Source organism: Ruditapes philippinarum, unplaced genomic scaffold (assembly GCF_026571515.1).
Source record: "Ruditapes philippinarum isolate M1 unplaced genomic scaffold, ASM2657151v2 ctg9789_1_1_1_1, whole genome shotgun sequence".
Classification (NCBI taxonomy): domain Eukaryota; kingdom Metazoa; phylum Mollusca; class Bivalvia; order Venerida; family Veneridae; genus Ruditapes; species Ruditapes philippinarum.
In genome coordinates this window covers 3138-23040 of record NW_026857762.1, presented here as the reverse complement: position 1 = coordinate 23040, position 19903 = coordinate 3138, and the positions used below count along the sequence as shown (strand labels likewise).

The following is a 19903-nucleotide window of genomic DNA, read 5'->3' as shown; positions in this document are numbered from 1 at the left end:
CTCGCCTGTCATGAGACTTGGTCAGAATGCTTGTCTAGGTAATTATTTGGATGAGTTTGATAAGTCAGGTGAGCGATCTAGGCCCATCATGGCCCTCTTGTTTAATAGTTTGGGGGAAAACATCTATTAGATGTAGCATTTAGGTCAAAAATCATTTAATTGGCTTGACCCGGGTTGGTCATTGGTTTTCCATATATGACTAACCAATTCTTCTGAAACTTCATTGGCTTCAGCTTAGATTTTTATGCCACCGCAGCATCTGCGATGCAGTGGCATATAGCCATTCACCTGTGTGTATGTATGGGGCTTCCAAAGTTGTTCAAAGAATTTCATTCCATGCAGAAATCTGGTTGCCATGGCAACCAAAAGGAATTATAAGAATAAATTTAAAAAATCTTCTTGTAAAGACCCAAAAGGCCTAGAGCTTAGATATTTTGCATAAGGCATTGTCTGGTAGACCTCTACCAAGATTGTTCAAATTAAAGCCCTGGGGTCAAAATCGGCCCCGCCCAGGGGGTCCTTGATTTTCACTATATGTACATATAGTAAAAACTTAAAATACCTTCTTGTAAGGACCCAAAAGGCCTAGAGCTTAGATATTTTGCATAAGGCATTGTCTGGTAGACCCTTACCAAGATTGTTCAAATTATAGCCATGGGGTCAAAATCGGGCCGCCCCAGGAGTCATTGGTTTTCCTTATATGTATATAGTAAAAACTTATAGTCAAAACTTTAAAAAAAATTCTTCTAGCAATTGACAAATGCTAGAGGTTAGATATTTTGCTTGAAACATTGTGTAGTGAACCTCTAGCAAGATTGTTCAAATTATAGCCCTGGGGTCAAAATTGTCCCCGCCCCGGGGGTGACATGGCTTTTCAATATATACATATAGTAAAAAATAAAAGAATCTTATTGTCTGAAGGTACATGGCTTAGAGCTTTAATATTTGTTGAATGATATCATCTATAGGTACTCCGCCCCGGGGGCCATAGGATTTCCTTACATGTATATATTAAAACCTTAAAAAATCATCTTCTCTAAATTTACAAAGGCTAGAGTTAAGATATTTTGCATGAAACATTGTGTAGTGAACCTCTAGCAAGATTGTACAAATTATAGCCCTGGGGTCAAAATTGGCCCCACCCCCAGTGGTCATTGATTTTCACTATGCACACATAGTAAAAAATCTTCTTGTCTGAAGGTACAAGGCTTAGAGCTTTGATATTTGATATATAATATCATCTATGGGTCCTCCTATTCCAAAGTTGTTTATATTATGCCCCTGGTGTTAAAATTGACCTGCCCCAGAGGCAATAGTTTTCCTTATGTATATAGAAAAAACTTGAAAAATTTTCTTCTCTGAATTGACAAAGGCTAAAGGTTACAGTGTAAATATATGGCATGAGACTTTGCGAAGTGAACCTCTACCAAGATTGTTCAAATTATAGCCCTGGGGTCAAAATTGTCCCCGCCCCTGGGTCATGGCCTTTCAATATATACATAAAGTAAAAATCAAAAAATCCTACTGTCTGAAGGTACAAGGCTTAGAGCTTTAATATTTGTTGAATGATATCATCTATAGGTACTCTACCAAAGTTGTTCAAATTTTGCCTAAAGTGTCAAAATTAGCAAAATCATCTCTAAATTTACAAAGGCTAGAGTTAAGATATTTTGCATGAAACATTGGGTAGTGAACCTCGAGCAAGATTGTACAAATTATAGCCCTGGGGTCAAAATTGGCCCCACCCCCCGTGGTCATTGATATTCACTATGCACATATAGTAAAAAATTAAAAAAATCATCTTGTCTGAAGGTATAAGGCTTAGAGCCTATGATATTTGGTATATAATATCATCTATGGGTCCTCTACTAAAGTTGTTTTAATTATGCCCCTAGTGTTAAAATTGCCCTGCCCCAGAGGCGATAGTTTTCCTTATATGTATAAAGTAAATCTTGAAAAAAATTCTTCTCTGAATTGACAAAGGCTAGAGGGTAAATATATGGCATGAGACTTTACGAAGTGAACCTCTACCAAGATTGTTCAAATTATAGCCCTGGGGTCAAAATTGGTTCCGCCCCTAGATTTTGATGATGTGACCTACTTTCTTGTCCAATGATGTACAGCTATAAATTTGAACCATGTGCACAGATTAAGATGTAAAGTGAACTTTGATATCAGCTGACCTAGATTTTGAGTGTCTTGCTGTGTTGTCCTTTGATGTAGTCATGAAATTTAAGCTGTGTGAAATATGACCTTCACCACCAAATTCACTAGACTCAAGTGCATTGATATATTCCTACTCTGATCTTTTATTGGATTAACAATAGATTTAACCACTAATCTGATAATAAGAATTAGATAGGTCAGGGATCTATGCATTATGACAATCTTCAATTGTATAGAAACAAAAAAATCTGTTCCTACACAACTATTTAGTGTTGTATTAATGCGATGGCATAGCATTTTTCTCAAATGCAATCTTGTTGATATGAAGATTGTCTAATTGTCCCTTTAATGAATTTTATTTTAAAGTTTGTCCGGACTATTTCTCTTATACCACTTAAGTAATTTTGATGGAATTTTACAACTCAAGTACTTGCGCATATAACACCAGGTTAAATGTTATGGCTAAATAATAAAAAAGCTTTTTTGTGTGTGTCTCGTCCTTCACAAAATCTTGTAGAAACGACTTTCATGAATGATCAGTATCAAGTCATATAATTGTTTTCTTAGTAATTGATGGATTTCGATCAAGCATGATTATTATATATTGGAAGGCTGTGGCAAAGGGGTAAGATGCTTGCATAGAAGGTCTATGGTTTGAACTCTTGATAAAGCAATTGAAACATTTAAGCTCGTCTGTTCCGTCATTGTCGTCGTACACAAACTTAAATGTTGCCCATTATTTCAAAAGTAGAAATACAAGAAAAGGGGCATATTTCTGAAAGTAACATTTAGAGTTACGTCTCTTTTTTAACGCAGAATTTTTAATAGACTATGCAAATGTTGTGCTCTTGTTAGTGTCTACTGTAAGTCATTGGAATTTACTCGAGTAATAAGCAAAATCCTGAATATTTTCTACTGATGACTATAATTTCATATCCAAATATAATTATTCTAAATATGCCATGGTTATTGAAATATGACCAAAATACAAAGAGGGGCTGTGGCAAAAAAAAGGTAAAAATCTAAGTAATTTGATTGGTTTGGTTTTACGGTACACCCACCACACAATTTAGGCCTCGTGGCGCCGAAACAGGAACATGGTTTTAGCTTATCACGGGTGTTGCAAACTTAAAAGCAACACCAGTGGTAAAACACCTCGCCTTCTGGATAGACTCAAGTAAATCGAACCCATTTAGTCTCCTCTTGCCATCATGCAAAAGATAAACGGTACCTGCAGTTCTGATGCCTTAATCCTTAAAGGCAACCCCTACGCCACAGGGGTTATTTAAATAATTAAAATGTTACAATTTTCTTGTATTTGAAAACAATCTGACAATAATGAAAATGAATAAACGCTGGTTCTTTTAGATACTTTTTAGGGTGTAAAATCCTTAACACGAAAATTGAAATGTAGGACACTAGTATATATGATTTTGTCGTAACTGACCAATTGTAATTGGTGTTTTAATGTTTTGTTTATCTTTTTCCAAAATGAAAAATAAAAATATATAAACTGGGCATCTGTTTCATGCTAAGAAGTGTTAAAGTTGTTTGTCATAATTATCCTTAATGAAGACCATGTTTTACAAAAACAAAAGTAAACAAGCGCCAGAACCCAAGATCTTTTACAAATAATACTAAATAATCTTCAGCCGAGACATTTGCTGTGAAGGTTTGGTTGAAATGTCATGAGAAATGAAGAAGTTTTGTACAGAGAAGTCTGTATTACCATTGGGAACTTAACATCAACACCCGCGCGCACGCGTGCATGGAAACAAATGATGGAACCACAAAACCACGATAAAAGGGATGTCTATTTATTTGATAAATAAGTTGAAATCCCTAGCTGTAGGAATGCTGAAGAAAGTGCTCCCAGAACAATATTCATTTTAATGTTACCAATGTTGGGGAAAAGCATCTGTTGAAATATTTAAAGCAGTTTGTTTTTAAATTAAATAATCTTTCTTATCTATAAAGTTCAGTATTCATAAAAAGCAATTGAAACACCCGTAAAGAAGGTGTCGTCAGACATTTAACGGCTACGTGAACCGTGTGCATGCAAACAAAAAGTTCAAGTATGTAGTCATGATTGCGGAGAAGCTTTTAATAATGTTGAAGAAAATAACCATAAGGGAAACGAGAAAAAATGCCATTTAAAACATAAAATCCAATTAATTTACAAATTCACGGAATCATAAAAATTAAAACGTACGCTAAAATAGTTCGGCAATATTGGTATGTATTTTATCACACGGATAAAACCAGCATCTTAATGGTTATAATTAGCATATACACGAAGCATAATAAGAAGCATCCATTTTGATGAAAGGAGCTCTGTCGGACGTATATGTCACTGACTGAAAATGGCACACTCTTCAGCCGAAAATAGAACATAAAATGTGCCATATTCGGTGGATGCTCACCAAAACGTATTTGTCATTTATCAAAAATGGGAATAAAAAATGAAAATACCAACGTATATGTCACCTGTGTGTGTGGGTATTTTTTTTACTTGAATAAGTCCGTTTAAAGAAGAAAAATTAACGTAATGACGGAATCGTAAATATCAAAACCTCCATCTTCATCACCATCATCAATCAACAACAACATTATCATCATTATTATCATCATCACAAGTGTATTACAAACAAATATTTTGTCGAATTTTTTAAAAGTATATATTATGATAGACAAATATTTCACTGATTTTTGTAAAGTATATAGTTAACAAATAGTTCACCAAAAAAGCTCAAAACATTTTTCGTGGGTATCGTATTGCAATATCCCTGTCAACAAGAATATAATTGCATCAATTATCAATAATAGTATTAAAGCTAATATTTTCCCAGATTTTAAATCCCTATTTTAAATCGGGGGATAAGAATGAAGCAAATAACTATCGACCGATATCAATTTTGTCAACTATACCCAAAATATTTGAGCGCCATATTGCCAAACAAATACACTCATTCTTTGAGAAAACCAACATAATTCATAATAAACAATCAGGATTTCTCAAAAATCATTCTTGTAATACTGCACTCATTAGTTTAATAGATACTTGGTTAAAAGATGTCGACAGTGGATAAATTATCGGGACTGCATGTATTCTTAGATTTAAAAAAAGCCTTTGATTTGTTTGATCATGAAATACTTCTGCACAAACTTAAGCTTTATCATTTTTCTGAAAATGCCTTTAAGTTTTTTAAGTCATATCTTTCTAACAGAATACAAGTGGTTAAGATAGGCAATCTTCAATCTCAGACAATGAAAATAATTTCCGGTGTTCCACAAGGCTCAATATTAGGACCTTTATTATTTCTAATGTACATAAATGACATAGCTTTCATTGGTAATGATATAAAAATTGATTTACACGCAGACAATTCTACTTTTTATGAGTCCGGAGAAAATTTATCAAAAGTAGAAGTAAAACTTCAAGATCATTTAAATAACATTGAGAAATGGTGCAAAATAAATGATATGGCCTTAAATCCAGATAAATCAAAATGTATGGTAATAGGAACAAGACAAAAAGTAAATATTATGGGAAAATTGTATCTTAAGATAAATGAAATAGTTCTTGAAAATTTAACTGATCAAAAAGTCCTGGGTATTTGCATAGATAACAACTTAAAATGGCACTTGCAAATTGACAATGTTTGTAAAAAACTGAACGGAAAAATTGCCTTATTGAAAAAATATCAGGTTTTTTGCACTTTGATATGAAATTATTGTTTTACAATGCATAATGCCGACTTATATGACAGAACTGATGACTTTATCCGACAACAAAATATATAACTTAAGATCTAGGTCACGAAAAGATATTGTATTATGGACAAGACCTAAAACAAATTATATTAAAGACACATTTTCTTATTATGGCATGAACATTTGGAACAATATACCTTTAAATATTCGTAATGTTAATAATCTTAAATGTTTTAAAGAAAAATACAAATCATGTCTTGATGTTCATATGAATGAGTAAATGAATGAATGAATGAATGAATGAATGAATGAATGAATGAATGAATGAATGAATGAATGAACGAATGAATGAATGATTGAATAAATGAACAAACGAATGAACGAACGAACGAATGATGCAATATACGTATATGTTTAAACAAATTGTTGAGTGTCTGTCGAAAGTATATGAGTTGTCTTATGCTAAAAATTACATATTATACATTCATTTTTCTACCTATGCATGTCCTGTTGTTGTTGTTGTTTTCTATTTCAGAAGGCCACATTGGAAATAAGATATATATGATTCCTATTGTATGTTCTTAATGTGTAACCTTTTTTAAATAAAGATATTATTATTATTATTATTATTATTATATATTTTCGTCTTGCACTAAAATATGTTTTGCATATTTCTTGCTGCTTGAACGAAATGATTCCAGGGCCCTCAATTAATCTACAAGCTATTAGTTTAAACATATTTATTTCTGCTCGATTGCGAAACACGTTCTTTCAACTAAGAGTCCGCTCTCTGGAATTAACCAGTATATTGGTGTCGAATGAGGAAACATAGTCATGACCCGAGTTGGGCTCGAACCCAAACATCTTAGCCAAGAGGCCACCACTACCCTTATCATCCGTACTTTGTGATTCATCAGGAAAAAAATCACATCTTGCTAGAGCTTTAATGGCATATATGCTGCAACCATGCAAAAAGCAAACGTGGAATGCATGTTAAAATATGTCAAACAGTTTGTTCGAAACAACTTCAACGCGTTCATTCGTCATTTCGAAAATGACCATAATTGTTTTATGCAAAACATAACATTTAAGGAGCAAGCTATAAATATGGTGTGAACAAAGCGCCATTAGGTCACCACTATCCCTTATTGAATCATCCGTACTTTGTGATTCATCAGGAAAAAATCACATCTTGCTAGAGCTTTTATGTTGCAACCATGCAAAAAAGCAAACGTAGAATGCATGTTCTTTCAAACAGTTTGTCAAAACAACTTCAACGCCTTCAACCGTCATTTTCAAAATGACCATAATGGTTTTAAGCATAACATAACGTTTTAAGGAGCAAGTTATAAATGTCGAGTGAACAGAACTACCATCTCCTCTCGTGTGCACCACTGTATCTTTCTCCCATATATATCAACACAAACAAAAATAGGAAGGTGTGCAGTATAAAATAGCCTGCGAAATTCCTTGTTTAGGCGTAAATGAATGAACTTTAGCGTTCAATTACACATATTTTACCTGACAATGCCAATTGAGTGTATTTTCCACATATATAACAATCAGCTTTTGTCAAGAGTTGAGTCGTTATTTTTCAAATTCAGTGCTTTTGCAATATTTAGTATACATTTATAAATTTTTAGGGTGCAAATTTGTTTTTTCATTAGAAGGTCTAGACTATATGGATGTTATTATTTTCACATGTGAGAATATGTTCCAATATCTTGTCGAAATAGTGATAAGGTAATTGTATTTCTTTCAATGAATACAAATGACTTAATGCGATTTTGTTAGCACCAACCTATAATCACATCTTACAAATCAAACGCCACTATCTTCCATGCACAATTTAACTCGACATTTAGATTGCAGTACTAGTGCAATCTTTTTTACAAACAGTCACGTCGGTTGGTCTTTTTTCATTTATCTAGAAATTGTAATACTGGATAGATTAAGCGCCAATATCTTTAAGGCTCATTATGCCACAGAAATGCTTTTAGTTTTATGTCTCAAAACATTTTTTTGTTTTAGTGTCCTATTTTATTTTCCAGAGTTACTCATTCGTCAAAAAAGCTGGGCTATCATTTGCTTCAGTTGCCTTATGGTAATTAGTACAATTACAGTGATTTAGTAATTTGTAAGGAAGTCAAATAATACTTTGCTTACATTTTGCTACTTTTATGACAAATAATGTCACATTCTACGTTAATTTCTTCGTGTGATAAGAATCTGATATGCTCATAAAACATTACAAAACTTTGTTTGCCTCTTCTTATGAAAGAAAAATTCATTTGTTTCCAAAGGATAATGTGCCTTTAATTTCATAAAAAAAAACTTATCTGTTTATATTTTCCTAAAGAAATCAGTGTTGGAAACAGAAAGCAAGACATTCCATACTTATTGCAGTCTGTTAACTTATTTGTCATTTCAATATTTTATTGACAATATATCTAATTAATCAGATAAAATATCTGTTATTTTTCTTACTAACAATAGCCTTATAGCCTTATGTAGAGGATAGCTGTTTGTTTTGCATGTAATCTTGATTGAAATATAATTTCACTGAGTGAACACCAGATGCAATATTTTCACGAGTGGCGTAGCCACGAGTGAAAATTTTATAGCTGGTGTTCACGAATGAAATATATTTCAATCTTATATGTAAAACAAATAAATTTTCTTTTTATTTCATGCGTTTTAAGTGAATTTAAGTAATTTTTACTGATTTTGCCGCGTAACGTCGCGCATTCTCCCTTGTGACGTCATCACATCATGACGTCACATCATCAATTTTGAAAAATGGTTCTGTTAAATTTCTCTAATTTTGTTACATTTTCAACATGATGATGGTGACATCGACTGTCTTTTCCTAAAGAAGCAAAATTTACGCATGACGCCTGTTGTTCCATTTAGTTATTTTCTTTTCATCCGCATTCAGATATAGTCCGGCTACAGTGAAAAATATATTTTATATATTTCACTAGTGGTTTATCAGAATATAATCATCTGATATATTACAATAAAACACTCGAAAGCATGAAATAAAATTAAATATCTAACTGATTGTAGAAATATGCCACAATAAAAGAGAAACCTTTTAGTTATATGTAGTGCTTGCTGAACGCTTTATACCACAAAAAAGCCATTGTATACATTTCTGAAATGGTTGCATAATTTTATTCACTATTATTCATATTCTATACACTTTCATGTACTTAATGTTCACTTTATCAAGAAAATAAAATTTATTCGTGCTCGCTTGAGTATCTAGAACTATTCTAAACAGTTAACTGACAACAAATATACTTCCTTTGATACTTTATCAACTACTTTTACGATAATCTCAGTGTCACCAAATATAAAACTTTTCTCAAATAATCTGTTTCTTCCAAAGGATGTATCCGAAATTGGAATTTTCAATCGTCCTAATTCGAAACATTTGTCTTCCGTCGTTAACAAGGGATTCTCATTTTCAGATGCGTATATAGTGTACCCAATGTTTGTTTGATCATCATATCTTGGACATCCTAAATAAGTTGAACGCTCTTCTGTCAATTCCACAGTCTCGCCACATCTTGCATATATCTTAAACAAATTTTTACAACGCTTTATTCCATCTTTACCTTCAGTTGTTTTTGTTGGTGGATGTTTACACTCCTCAGACGTCCGATGGCTCCCTTTAAGACCGTATGAGTATCGACATACTCTCTCTACTATGGTTGCTGGTCGATGACCAAATATAACGGCGCCTTTCAAGACAACTAACCCTGTCCCATTTGGTATGATCAATCGCATACCCTTGAATGCATCTCGAATAGCTTCTTGCAGTATATAGGACTCTGCAAATCCACCTGCAAGAACTATTGTTGAGCAATCATGACATTTCTCTTCCTGTAATAGTGAATTCATATGTTTAATGATTTTTGCAACCGTATCCTTGAAAAGAGCTATAAGCAGTTCCGGGTATACTCTGATTTTCCCACTCACGTACGTTATGTTTCCGTTATATTTGGATTCTGTTATGATATCCTTTAATTGTTTTCCCCGGTTCTCCTGTACTATATCAATCAATGAAGGTGGAATTCGAATTGTGACTTTATTCGCTCCCTTTAGTTTGAGATCTCTCTTTTTTATCTCAAATGCTCGCATCATATCAAAGTAATCATCCATATTCTGTTTTTGGAACTTCTTCATTATATCTTGTCCTGATCGTAATTAATTAATTATTATTATTTTAATCATCATCATCATTCATTTAAACATTCAATAGGTTTAATGTCTGTATTGTACATTTTACATATGCAATTTACATGAATATAAGTCATTATTTATATGGAATCCAAGATGCAGTATGAAGAAAATGTTATGTTTATTACCAAATGAAATCCTTACCATGATGCAATCAAGAGAATTAAATTTAATATTAAAACAAAAATACTGTGAGCTTTTGTTTCATGGGTAAAATCATTTATATTATATTACTTTGTGTGACATCTATCTATTTGCCTATTGTCAAATTCATTTTCAAGTCTTAACAATCAGCTAGAAAATTTAAATGACCCACCAAATAGGGAATCAAGGAATTTCTCGTATTCATCATCAATCCTTGTTCCTCCCCAAGCACCACCGCTAGCTTTATGTATCTCCCTCAACTTGTCATCAACAATTACCTGATGGAACGTGATATCTACAGTACCACCTAAAATATATACAATCTGTCATTTAATATTATTTGATTTTTGTTCTTATAATCATGAAGCATGAAAATAGATTATCTAAAATCACAAGAAAAACATACATATAGAAACAACTATTTGCGAATGAGTTGATGTTTCTTTCAAAACACTATTGAATATAACTGGTGTAACCAAGTACATTTAAATGCGTCCAAACATAAAGACACATCCGACAATTAACAAACAACAATAAACTAATACGTTAACTTATTTTTTATTATAATTATTTAAACGACATCTTTCAGGCAATGCTTTAAATACGGGTCTCAAAAATATGATGACCAATGCATATGTCGTTAAAAGTTTAATTCGTTGAAAAAACATTGACACAAAGAAGTCTTTCGTCTGTTATACTCACATGAAGCTTTAACATAAAGAATTTGTTCAAGGACTGTATTTATATTTAAAATGTATGTAAACATACTTTTAAAGGAAAATAGCAGCGAGAAAAGTTCATATATTAGATTTTGTGTTTTTGTAATTGGTATATATAGCATTAACATTTTTCACTATCCAAAAGTGATCAACATTATTAGATATTTCAAATATTGGCATAAAAACATATACAATTATATTTTAGTATTACATACAATGATTGCTTACCTAATATAATGATGGAAAAGGATCAGACACAAACACATAAACGCTTATATAGAAGTTTTCTTAATATGTAAAATTAATACATGTAAATTTAGATGATTCTTCATAGATATGTTGAAAAATATATAATAAAGAATACTTTATTGACAATGAATTTAAGAAAGATGCAAAGTGCAATAATTATTGAATGTAAACAAAATGATTTTGTGTTATGGTCAAAATTACATAATTATTCACTATATATGTATATTGAAAGAAGACACATAGGTCTTTTCACGGGAAGTTATAATAAGAAAAAATAAAGATCTGGAAACAAAGTGATCCCTCGGAAGCATTAATCACAACACAATTACCAGAAAAATAAAACAACACTGAAAGAAACCATTATGTAAGTCACAGAGAAACTGTTGATGTAATTGTCTTTGTTTGTGCATAAGAAAAACAAGAATAATACAGCAACACAGTGGGAAATTGTAAAATGGTGAAGAAACACGAGTAGTAAACAATGGTGGTTTAATTAATAAGCATGAAGTGAGTATAGAGATAAAAAGTAATATATACAGAACTATCAACATGGACACTGTTTTGGCAAGGTAACAACAACTTGATTGTTGACCCCTACCCAAAATCATTAGGGTAATCTACAGCCAACACAGGTGCACGAATGAGTTTGAGAGCCGAGGTAGATTGGTCGTCGAGTTATTGGTTGGAAACTGTTTTGGCATGCAAGGTCAATGTCACTTTGACCTTTGAGCCCGCAACCCAAAGTAAATAAATCATCTACTGCCCAAGACGAATGCTCCTACAAAGTTTGAGTGCCTTTCTTGTCGAGGTTTTGGTAAAAAACCGTTCAAACATTATAGTTCAAGGTAACCTCTGACCCTGCGACCCAAAAGCAATAGGAATCACCTCCGGCCAAGACCAATACACCTATGAAGTTTGAGGGCCGAGGGCTCATCGGTTGTTGGTCGGAAATAGATTTGACATACAAAGTCAATGTGACATAGAACTTTGATTCTGCAACCGTATAAATCAATTGGGTATTTTAATGCCAAAGATCAATGCGCCTGTGAAGTTTGAGGGTTGATTGTCCATGGGTTGTCGAGTTATTTATTGGTCGGAAATCGTTTTGTCATACACGGTTAACGTGACCTTGATCATTGAGCCTTTGACCAAAAATCAAGAGGAGCCATGTTCTGGCCAACACTGATGCACCTATAAAGTTTCATGACCGATGACTAATTGGTCGAAAAACATCAGGGGTCATCTACTTCCTAAGATCAATGCATATTTGAAGTTTAAGGGAAATGGACCAATGCGTTCTTAAGTTAGTGATCGACGAACAGACGTGACCTTGATCATTGAGCCTTTGACCAAAAATCAAGAGGAGCCATGTTCTGGCCAACACTGATGCACCTATAAAGTTTCATGGCCGATGACTAATTGGTCGAAAGACATCAGGGGTCATCTACTTCCTAAGATCAATGCATCTTTGAAGTTTAAGGGTAATGGACCAATGCGTTCTTAAGTTAGTGATCGACGAGCAGACGGGCGACACAAGGCTGCAAAACAATATGCTCCCAGTTTTTCGAAGGAGGGGATAAAAATATATTCATTGAAAAATGTTGGTCTCTTACTACCGCAGGCTTGAATCCCACCTAGGACTTTAGGTTCTTTTATTGAGGAAGCTATCCAGCTTGTTTATGGAACGTCGGACCTGAAATAACACATGGAGTGGCACCTGAGGCCTTTCTCTACCAATTAAGCTGGAACATCGCCATATGTCCTTAACAGTGCTGATGCGACGTAAACCCCAAACAAACTAATGCCGTTCTAAACATTTACCGCCAGCATCAACAACCATATATTTTGTCCCTGCTTTCATAGATGCAAGTGATACTTCTTCTTCCCCTTCTGCCTTATCTACTGGAAGATGTCTACAGAATATAGAGGCAGCCTCTGGCTCTAATGCAATGAGCAAGTGTTCTTTCATGATACCTGCCTAAATTAGAGAGCAAAAAATAAACGAATCAAAGATATTTAAGTATATTTGTCTGGGTAAAATTTTAGTCAATACAAACATATTATTTACATCACATCGTAGGAAATACCTAAATAAGTGATAAAAGTATCATATATATTACAAAACACACTTCAGATCCCATGCATAAATATCATTACAAAATTAATACACCAAACTGAGTATAATACCTTTATGGCAGCTTCTCTCATAAACTGTTTAGCGACATCATTCCAAATGGCAGGGACTGTCAACACCCACTTTACATCTTTATCATTGATTGAATCACCAAGCTGGTTGCTGCATTCTTCCAACAGGTCGTCTTTTAAAAACTTTATCACCATCGAAAACACTTTTTTAGCCGACAGCTGTTTCCCACAAGCATCTTCAATATATTAGCTTTGCGGCTAATTTTCTTGTAAATTGAAACAATAGATTTGGAACTTTGAGACCCAGTATTGATTATAAAAAATCGAAATAGTAAAGACAGCAAATTTAAATTAGATGTTAATTTGAATGAAATGTTTTGTAAACTTAGTAGTCACAAATTCACAATACATGTGTTACCTTACATTAAAGATCGATTAATTACAAATTTTACTTGGCATAATTTGGACAAATTTTTAAGATGAATCGCGCATGAGTCTATAGTTAGTTTCTTCACATATAAAGGTTGAAATAGTTTTCTCTGCAGTTTTGCGAACTACTCAAGGGAACCTCGAAACAAGGTTTTTTTGTATGATTTATTGAGCAACATACATTAACATTATAGACCGATCAAAAGACCAAAAATAATTATACCTTTGATTGTTAGGAAATTGTGTCTAGCAGCATATGACAAACCTTTTTGCGATCTTAAAAGCTCGCAACTGAATACTTGTGATTGAAAGGAATCTTCAATTACTTCAATGAATTCAACATTTTGACAATGGAAAGAAATTATGATTATTACAAAATGCAAAAGGCTTGATGCTTTAGGAAGTTACCGAATTTGTATTGAAATTTTTTTGTCTGCATTCCAAAACACAACCTCATTTTCGAACAAAAACTTTTAAAAAAAGTAGTGCTAGAATATAATGATATTCGATATACTTTAAAGCTAAAATAAAAATATGTGATTGATTATCTGTTCAAAAAACAACGTCTAAGTATTTCTCTTTATTGCTCAATGCATACAATTATTTACTTATTTACCATTGTGTATATAAAAATATAATTAATAAAATTAGATATAACATAGAAGGCAATGTTTTTGTTTTCAAATTGCGTTAAAGGAAAAGTTAACACATGTGTGGCAATTGATAAGATCGGATTTTCTTTAATTTTGTACTGTTCTGCTTTACATTTGACTAAGGCAAGGAGCGTATTTTACCTTCTTATTGGAGGAAATTTGCATTAGACCTGAATGTCCTTTGGAACTATTTCTTATTGATAAAATCGTTTAAATAACACACCATTTCTTAAACAATTTTGAAACCCAAAATATTTTTCTGCAATCCTGAAATTGGGATTAAACCAATGGTAAAAAACAAACCAATTGTTTGTAGCAACTTTACATTCAAATGAACAATGTGCATCTAAAACATTTATGCAACATGATAATTTTACTTACAGTACAGGTAGTACTTTTGTGAATACAAAACTTACAATTTTATCAAAGAGCATCATCTTGAATCTTCTGAAAAAATACCATTGTTCGTGCTTCTCCTCTGCAACCAGCTCGGCATATTTACTTTCTGCAGTATAACCGAATGAGTCAAATGTTCGTCCGTCTGGTTTTATCAATACACAAGTAGGGGCTAAAAACATGTAAATATGAAATATGAAAATACAAATTTCTAGTAAAAATGTTATTGTATTTCTACCTTGTTATATGTCATCAAACAGTTTTGCAAAATGATACTCAATGTAATTAGAAATTGGTAATAAAAACCTTTTTGGGAAATAAGTTGATCCCCATGCCAGTTCTTTGCAGTTATTTTTGTTGGGTCACGTTCGAAGTCACGTTTGACAGACGGAGGAGAAATGATCCCTATATGTTTGAATGAGAACGCCCACCCAGAGAAAGTTGTTCCAAAATCAATGGCAGCAACAAGAAGATAACTCATCATGTACTCACAATACCTGTTATAATAGATAATCTTATTCTATTAAAATGATTTAACATTGATGTATATAAATAATTTACTATAACATAATCTTTGACCAGAGTTTGATAATCCATACATACATTATGTTTACATAAAAAGGGTACACTTTCAGCTCACCATAAATAACATTGCTGCTAGTTGACTGCTTAACACATAACATGAACTTACCAAATTTTAGATGTACTCGTTCAATTTATTTACAATTACTAAATACAATGTTCCCATATTTCACAGGCATAATTTATAATAAATACAACAAAAGCATTAAATAATTGCAAAAAAGTACTAACGTTAACTGGTGTCTGTTTTAAATCGAACAATTATACATGTAATTCCTTTAGGGCTTTCCCTACTAAACTATTTTGTAAGTGTTCGGGTTATTTGCTTAAAATAACAATACAATCAGCAAATAACACGATAATTAATGTAATATAATCTAATGTTAAACTAGAATTAATATCATTTAATAAATACATTTCTAAATCTTCTAAAAACATAGAAAATAATATTGGGGACATTACCTCATTTAAGACCAACTGAACATTCCAAGAAATCTAAATATGACTTACAGCCCCTTATTCGTGTTTTTACTTTAGAGTTCAAATCTAGATTATTCTTAAAGTTTTTCCACGTACACCAATATAATATACTTTATACCATAAACCATTACGATAAACACTATCAAACGCCTTTTGAAAATCTATGAAGGCACATGGAAGACGTCCAGTTTCAGTTAATATTCTTTACAACAGCATTTAAAATAAATATAGCATCAAATGTGGAGCTACCCTTCCTGAAACCAAATTATGCATCACTAATATTGTCATTTTCTTCAGATCTTTTTTGTCAATCTTCTATTTAAATCACATGTAAATATCTTCGAAAAACAACTAACGAGACTAATTTCTCTATAATTACTAGCAAATTTATGGTCATTTTTCTTAAACAGAGGTACAATAATACTTTCCATCCATGAATCTAGGAAAATGCTATTTTAGAATACCATTAAAAATATCAACTTAATGTGATGAAAAATATCCGACTTATTGATAAAATACTCGTTTAATAATAACTATTACCAGCAAAAGCCTTATTTTTCTTTAAAAAGCGAAAAACATAATTTATTTCATGAGCTGTTATAGGTTCATCTAGTTCCTCGTTCAGTACATCATTACTAATAAATTCAAAAATTTCACATACAAAATCACTTTTCGGTGGTAATTTATTACTTGGGGTAGAAAAGTGCTCATTAAAATCTTATTTGGAAAAACAATTTTTACGTATCGTCTTTTTAGCAAACAAATTCCAATAGTCCTTAGGTTTATAGATACACATGCGTTCAATGTCTCTTAATTGTTTTTAACTCATAGCTACTTGTCTTCTATTTAACAACTACTTTATAATTACTTTATGATTACACAGTTCTATTCTATTTATATCTTTTTTACATAATATAATATTTATAAACAGAACTTTAATATACCTCTTTTGAACGTTTGCAATCTTAATCAAACCACTCAGCCATTTTACATAGTTAACCATTTACACGTGGTGTATTATATTACAAAATAATCGATCTGCTACGCCTGTCACAAAATTTACAAAAGATTCAAGACATGAATTTAACTGTAATCTATTGTTGAAATCAACATTTTCGGTAATAGTATTTTAACGTGGTAGTTGCAATTTAATGGTTTCATGCATGCGTTATGTACATTTTTCTATTATCCGAACATTTTGGAATTATTCAGTTTTTCAAAATTTCAAAATCAGTGTTATCTTCATTTATATTTATTGTTCGGTTGTGTGCTTTTTTAAAAAATAGATTCGCTTTTTGCAAAGCATGAATAACATGAAAATAAAGATATGAATTATATGTTAAACATGTAGGCCCCTTGTGAGAAATTCTGTTAAACACTATATTGTTTCAAACTTTAAAGCAATCAAACTTATCAATATGTATGTATAGTCATTCAACTCTATCCATATCTTAATTTACAATTATAAACGTTCATAATATTTGTCAGAGTGAAATAATCCATATCGTTATCAACGACATTCAAATATAGACCACATTTACCCTAACAACACATAATCAAACAAAATACAGTATATAGTGTGATATTCTTCATCATTTATTTGTTGCAGCGGGTAACGCATTGTAGAAAATAATCAGTTTAGACGGTGATGGGGCGGGATATGGGTCGTTATAGATGTTATACTTTCAATTGTCTCTCACAAACTGACTCAATTAAACCTGTTCTGCAATTCTCACTTACAAACTTTGTTCTCTTGAAGGATTTTTAAAACAATTTTAGAATTAATTTTGTTATGGCAATAACATTAATTGAATCATCGAAAAACACGATTAGACGATTACATGACACAGTTTTTAATGATTTAAAATTATAGATGTCTTAGAGTCGTTTTTCTTTACACTATGTTACAGAATAAAAAATGTAGGTTAAAGAAATATGTTTATCTATTTTTTTTCGCATATTTTTCACAAAGGACTTTCTAAATTGTATTCATTGAAACTCCAATGGTTTTGACGGACATGGACTAACATTTTGTTCTAGATTTGATTTAAAACATTTATTAAATTCCCTTTGAAAAAAAATGTTTAAAGTACTCTGTTGGAATCATCTAGGATAATTATATCAAAAAATATTCCTTTGTTTTAAAATGAGGCTTATCGCTTATAACTCGCAAACACCTTTATAATTGAAGTTAAACGTACCTTTACACAAAAATGTCCGACTACCAGGAAAGGATATAATTCACTTCCCTGTCAGCATAGAAATATTTTACACGTATTTCCACTTTATTAGCTTTATTAAATTGTAATTATACATGTATTGTCAATCACTTCTTTGTTTAATTAACTACTGAATCTTACAATAAAAACAAATATCATTCATTACATTTTTGTGGCGATATCACAATATTTGTTTCTATAAAATAAATTGTTTTAAAATAATGTATGAATGATCAATTGGATATTTTTGGCTTGGATCCAAAAAATTAATTTGAAACAGATATCAGTAGGACAAATATACTGCCAACTGAATTCCTTGAAATCAACAATAAGAATAGAACGAACTATCTCTTTCGCTCTTTTCTGAAGTGTAATAATTAATTTGATTTAACTTCCTTTTTCTAAGGGCCGGTTTCAAAATATTCATTTAAAATTGAAATGATCGATCAAATTGATAAAATACATTATATTATATTCGATTTTTAAGTCAAATATACCTAAAATCGAACATTTTATTGGTTCTTCCATTTTTACGCGTAATGCAAACTCTTTTTGAAATTTAAATAAAGATATGTGTTTCTTTCATTTTTCTGTAAATAAATAAAGACAAAGATGAAAACAATTGTTCTCACTTAGATTATGTTATGTATATAAAATAGATATTATACTGAATGCAAGTTATATTTTATTCTTGAACTCGAAGGGCGACATTAATTAATGTTGGATGCATGAACAGAAAATCCAATCCAAAAACATTATTATTTTTGTCATTGATATCTTTCACACAATTAATTTTTATTATCTATTATGTAGTTTTTTTTTAATTACTTTTAAAAGTAAGATTAATTCCTCCCAAAATAAAAACGTGGCAAAATTTCACAAGTTTTGTTTTATCATTGTGGCTACCCTCTTCGAACTGAAATTTAAAGGGATTTTCTGAGTGTGATTAGATTTAAAATAAATTATAATTAAACACATTAGAGCATAAAATCGCATGCTACCAGCGACATGTCGAAAAATAATTTTGCTATGCAACCAAAAGCAATTCTACAGAGCATAATACGTGCATATTATTAGAAAGATGGAAAAAGTGAACACACGGATAGAATTTTTCAACAACAACAACAACAAAAAATAATGTATTCACACTGTAATTTAAAAATTAAAATTTTTGAAATATCAAGTCAAAATTCGAACTAACTAGCAAATTCAATATTTACTATAATAATTAAAAGCCTAATTTCTTACAGTTCCTATATCATAAATAATCTATCCCGGCTTAGAACTAATGCAAAACTGATTTACATATGAAGCAAAATGTTAAAACCGGGTTTACAACGAATATCTTATTTTAAGATATTTCTTGTTTACACATTTGATTACATATATAACTTCCTTGTCCGAACTTCTTTCGTGGAAAAAAAAACAAACCTTCCTTGTTAGAGGGCGATCAGACGTTTACCAAAGAGGACGTCTATAAAATGGTAAGCATAGTGTTTTTCGTTGTTTTGTTTTAGGTTTAGTGTAGTTGTTGTTTGTGGTGGTGGGTTTTTTTGTTGTTGTTTTTATTTTATTTTTGTTCTTGTTTGTTTTTCGTTGTTTCTTTTATAATTATTGTTGTTGTTTTTATTTCGTCAGAAAATCGTTCATGTCATTTTTCAATTTCATTTTTTTTATTCATAGGAACATCAAATTAGATTTTTTTATAATACCAACGAGTTAAGGAAAAAAAACAGGAAAATATTTTTTATACATTGAA

At 31.6% G+C, this 19903-nt stretch overlaps 1 protein-coding gene across 1 annotated transcript; it reads right to left on the bottom strand.

Annotated features, from left to right (window-relative positions):
• Window positions 1–9012: 9012 nt before the first annotated feature.
• LOC132750852 (heat shock 70 kDa protein 12A-like) lies at window positions 9013–18416 on the bottom strand. The gene is made up of 8 exons (XM_060740907.1): window positions 18127–18416; window positions 15274–15360; window positions 15170–15240; window positions 14884–15035; window positions 13428–13625; window positions 13062–13218; window positions 10445–10579; window positions 9013–10085 (listed from the first exon to the last, which is right to left on the bottom strand). The coding sequence occupies exons 2-8, from the start codon at window positions 15345–15347 to the stop codon at window positions 9154–9156; spliced, it is 1719 nt and encodes a 572-aa protein (XP_060596890.1). The 5' UTR covers window positions 15348–15360; window positions 18127–18416; the 3' UTR covers window positions 9013–9153.
• Between the last annotated feature and the right edge of the window lie 1487 nt (window positions 18417–19903).